General features: G+C 59.3%; 1 protein-coding gene across 1 annotated transcript in view; it reads left to right on the forward strand.

Annotated features, from left to right (window-relative positions):
- The first annotated feature begins 3,740 nt into the window (after window positions 1-3,740).
- Window positions 3,741-5,073, forward strand: part of LOC127748881 (pleckstrin homology domain-containing family A member 3-like) — a 2,061-nt gene continuing 728 nt past the window's right edge. The window contains exon 1 of the mRNA XM_052264284.1: window positions 3,741-3,793. Within this exon, the coding sequence (XP_052120244.1) occupies window positions 3,741-3,793 (53 nt within the window). The remainder of the gene's footprint in view (window positions 3,794-5,073) is intronic.

A 5,073-nucleotide genomic window follows, 5' to 3' on the forward strand; every position in this document is an offset into this window, starting at 1 on the left:
GTGGTCGTTGTGGATGTCGAGGTCGTAGAGGCCGGCGTGGTCTCCTCCTCTGTAGTAGTGGACACGGTGGTGGTGGTCGTCGCCGAGGCATCGGCATGGCGGTAATGCGTCTCAAATTGCGTGCGCGAACTGCGTGACTAAAACCGGAATCAAATTCTCGCTCTCGACGCCCGTATTTGGAAAGACAATCCCGCAGAGTCAGACTAACCTGAAGTCGGCGCACCAGGCTGTCTGCCTTCATCACGGTGTCCATGAGGTCCTGCGAGGCGCGGAGGTAGAAGCGCGCCGTGCGACGCACACTCCAGTAGTAGGCGGAGCGCTCCTCGGCGGGCAGCAGCGACCTGCACACCTCGACGAAGGGCCGCGGCTGCTCGCTGCCGCCGCAGGGCAGATGGAACACGGTGCGCGAAGACAGAGTGTCGGCGGCGTCCTTCCAGCTCGCCACGCGCACCCAGGAGAGCACGTCAGCGGGCAGCGCGGCCAGGTTGTCCCCCAGGGCCGCCACCACGCCCGCGGACCACTGCGATGGTGACCTGCAGCCATGGGGAAGGGGCGCGTGAGACCAAGCGAAACGGAACACCCTCCCATGGCACTTGAAGTGAAGACACCCGATGTCCCCTACCCGAAGGCGCGCACGGCCAGCCGGTGCCAGGCGTCCCTCTGCTCGCTGCCGGCGCACATCGCCAGGGAGCGCGGCTGCCCCGCCGTGGCCTCCACGAACAGCTTCCAGGCCTCCGGGTCGATGGAGTAGATGACGTCAGCTGGGAGGAACATGTGCAGGTTGCCGAGCGCAAACAGGCATCGAGCTCCGACGGAACGGCGCTGCAAAGCGAAGCAGGAGTCCATTATGGGAACTCAACGTGGAGAGGGAGGTACGCCACAAGCCGGTGCATGGGCTCCAGAGAGAAGAGCAAGAGGGCGTCAGAGGGGGAAGTGGCAATTATGTGAGGAAGAGAAGAAAAATCTCCTATGACGCGTATGGGTCACTCACCGCCCGGAAGATGTCCACCAGGTGGAGCGCCAGCTCCCTGAGCCGCTCCATGCTGGGCACGGCGGCCAGCAGCTCCTGGGGCGGCAGCGCGCCGATGGTCGAGAGGATCTGCACCGCGTGCGCCGAGTGGTGGATGTGGCCCGGCCGCAGCGTGGACAGCACGTAGCCGCCGACGGCCTCGATGTCGCTGGGCTCTAGCACCGCGACGAGCGGCACCGTGACGTTGAAGCGCCGTATCCTCCGCCGCATGTCCATGTAGTCCTCGAGGGCGCGCTGCAGGCAATGCTGCAGCCGCTTCGGGAAGGGCTGCGGGCAAGAGAACGAAGAAGTGAGATAGTGTTCATTGTCGAGACCCTTGAGAGGCTGCGCCGTGCACTACTCACCAGCCCGGCCGCGCGGGTGCGGCGGTTGAACTCCGCCAGGATGACGGGGAAGTCCACGAGGTCCATGGCCATGACGTCGGCGCACGTGAGTCCGAGCAAGGCGCCGTTCACCAAGGGCCTGCTCGGAGACAGCAGGGTGTCCGTCGTCCAAACGACGCGCCGCTTCCCCGACGGCGACAGGGAGAGGTCGCGGCGAGCAGAGCCCAGGATAGCAGAAAGCTGGAGAAGCAAAAGGCATGTCGTTAACAAAAACATCATCCCTCACCGGCGCGGCGGGCCGACTCGAGCCTCGTACCTTGTCCACCGGTACTAGGGGAAGGTGCTTCTCTATGCCGTCCTTCATGTTGAGATTCAGTGTCGAGTCGATCCAGTCTCCGAGCGTAAAGGTTGACGCCATGCGTGACGTCGGTGACTTGAGCTGCTGGTAAGCCTCCTCCAGGGCCTCGCGCTCCGCGGCCACCTCGTGGGCGGAGACGAGTGTCCAGTACTGCGCGGGCGTAGGGTTGCGGAGAATGGCATCCAGGACCTTCGGCTCGGCTAGGAGAAGACTGAGGGTTACGGAGCTACCCATTATAAGCTACAGAGCACTTGACGGCAACTCACTCATCGACTGGCGCAGCTTGTTGAACAGCGTGGCGGAGCGCCCAGGGTGCGTGGCCGGGATGGACTCGAGGAAGTGCAGCATCACGTCGTTGCTGACCGCGGTCGGCCTCAGCGCCGCCAGCCTGGCGGTCGGCATGGCCCTGGTCAGGCCGTGGTACGTCTCCAGCTCCTTCAAAGGGCGGCGGAGGTCCAGGAACGCTCCCTTGTTGGTCAGGTAGCGCGCCTGCATGGCCGAGAGCTTGTACGTGTCCACGGCGGCCAGCACGTCCGGGGGCAGGCGGTGCGTGCTCATAGTGTAGTTGCTCAGCAGCGTGGCACGGATGAGGTAGGTCAGCCTCCCGACGTCCTTGAGGGAGCGCCCCCAGGTTCCAGGGTGGTCGGCCGTGGTGATGCGGCCCTGGAACAAGCCTGAAGCCACGACCTGCTCCAGTACCTGCACAAGAACAAGAGCGCGTCAGTCGGGGAAGTCCCGCGAGGGTCCCAGCCGGTTGCGCGGGGCGAGCGGGCACCTGCTTCAGGGTGGCCAGGGAGGCGTGGCTGGTGTCGGCGGAGGGCAGGCTGCTGAAGTCCGTGTCGTTGGCGAGGAAGCGCTGCAAGCCGGCCGGCGCCAGGTCCAGCATCCAGCCGAAGAGCTCGTTCATCTCCATGGAGGAGAGCGCCTTCTTGGAGTAGAGCCTGTCCACGAGCGCGCGCACCTGCAGCTTGCTGAAGCCCGACAGCGCGGTCAGCGTGGCCCGGTCCTCCTCCCGGCACTGCAAGTCGTTTATCTCGTCCGGAGTCGCCCCAGCCCACAACATTTTCAAACTGGAAGAAAGCAGTATTTAGAGCGTTTCTATGAGGTCACTGAACTCTTAGCGCAAAGTAGGGGTGAGTCTCACCCGTCAGTCGCCGCGTTCACAAGCTGCCCCTTTCCCGATTTTGCGTCCTTCTTGAACATGGCCATCCACACCCTCTTTGTCTCCGGTGGCTGCTCAGACCACCTCGGGTCGTTTCGATCCTCCCAGGGGTAGTTCCGGAGTCGCATCAACCTGTAAAATACAGTCATTTTTTTGTAGAAAAAATAGATTAAAAAAAAATAAAAACAAGTTTCACAGAATTGAAAGTACATGGTTTCAGTGTGTTCGGTGTCCAGCTCTGCCAGGTAACCGGGCGGGAGGGCAGCCAGCAGAGGTGTCCCCGCCGTCGCCAAGTCCAGAGAGTGCTCGGTCAGGTCGCTCCCCCACCAGCGCACCGCGGCCTCCCCGATGGCAGCTTGCACCTCGGCGCTCAGGCCAGATTTGAGGCCGAGCTGAAAACAAAAACATGAGTGGAGTTATGGGACACGGTGACATCCGAGCTGTGATGGTGCTGGACTTCCCCCTCACCTCCCTGATGAAGCCAACTCTCTTCTGATCGTCTACCGCGTCCAGGGCGCTGAGGATGGCCCTTGCGACGACGGGGTCCTTGGGGTGCTTGCGCACAATAGCGCTAAGGCCACGGGCAGAGCTCGTTGACAGGAAGTACGGCTGCAATACAAAATTGCTTTGACATTTAGCAGACCATCACCAAAATGCGCACACGGCGGAGTTCGCACTCACCGACACATGGATCAGAACGAGGACGGGTATTGCAGCCATGACGGACGGCTCAACGGAGCTGAAATCACTGATTTCCGCGGCCGCCCGAAACTCAGCTGGGACTTGAGGGCCGTCGATTAACTCTTTCAGTCGGTCGGGGAGCGAATCTGCAATCGGTATTTGTTGTTAAGTCTGGTCTTCACAGCAATGTCCGATAGTGCACATGCACCATCAGAGCAACAAGAATCAAACCCCTCTTGGCAATAATCTAAGCCGTAAGGATTAAATCGTTTTGGCGGTGATTGTACGGGGCATTAAATTAGTAAAGGACCGGGTGTCCGGGGTGATAGCAGTGAAAATTGAAACAAGGTTTTAAAATGTCAGTATTCCTTCCATTTATAAAGCACTACAAAACACATAAAGGCTCGGGTTTGTACTCACCGCCGCATTGCTGGTCCTGTGGCTTGTGCTGGAGCCCGCAGACTAGGGCGTCCGTCAGGGATGGCGCCGCCGGGGCCGCCGGGGCAGCCGCCTCTTCTATGAACAAACCACCAAGCTCAATGACAGCGAATACCATCCCGCCGGCCAGCAGCGCGCCGAGCAGGCCGCGCACGCTGCGCTCGTCGCCCGGACGGCCGCGGCCCGGACCGGCCGCTGCAACTCCTGGAGTGCATGGCCAATGCTGAGGGTGAACTCAACACTGCACTTGTGGGGCGGCTCGAAGGGCCTAAGGAGCGAGAGAAAGGGGGGGGGGGCAGCCGCCGCCCCAACAACAAGCAGGGCACGTCGACGGCGTTTCCGAATCAAGTCTGACCCCCCCTTCCCCACCCCGGACACCACCAAAACTCAGCCACTGCTTCTCCCCTATTACTAAGCGTAATAGAACGGGTATCGGGACTCACAACGCCCACACACAAATAACGCCCAACAAAATCGCACCTCGCTCCACAAAGTATAGCTCCGATTATTTGGACGCAAATTAACGCATGTGTGCCTGTTACGTCCCCACTTTGGACATACACACTTTGAGGTCATGTGAGGCTGTCAAAAATCGATCCACAAAACCTTGTCAGATTTACCTCCACTGAAGTATGTCGCGAAAGAGACAGAAGAGTTTCCGCTTTCGTATCGATTACTGGCAGATTGCCTTCTTCTCAGGGGTCTTACTCGTCAAATAATGGATTGGAGTGTTCACCATACTGAGCTCCAGCGCTATCTACACCAACAAAGTGTGCAACTGGCGTGCACATGCAAGTGCTCAACACTATTGCACACTTTTAAGTGATTGACTGAATATTTGAATACTGGAAAAGTGTTTAACAGTAAAGTTGAACACCAAGAGTGTTGAACTTTGGGGTTGGCCTAGAAGCTTAGGAGACTTTAACGTGTTCAAATTTACTGTTGCATATTTTACAGTATTCAAATTTTCGGTCCTGTACCGAAGAGTGTGCACCATAGAGTGGCACATTTATATCAAGTGCAGTCTCCGTCATATCGGCCACGACGAAAATTAGGGCTAACACTTTACCCGCATAGTACC

The sequence above is a fragment of the Frankliniella occidentalis genome, unplaced genomic scaffold (genome assembly GCF_000697945.3).
Source record: "Frankliniella occidentalis isolate FOCC.00 unplaced genomic scaffold, Focc_3.1 Scaffold17, whole genome shotgun sequence".
NCBI lineage: Eukaryota > Metazoa > Arthropoda > Insecta > Thysanoptera > Thripidae > Frankliniella > Frankliniella occidentalis.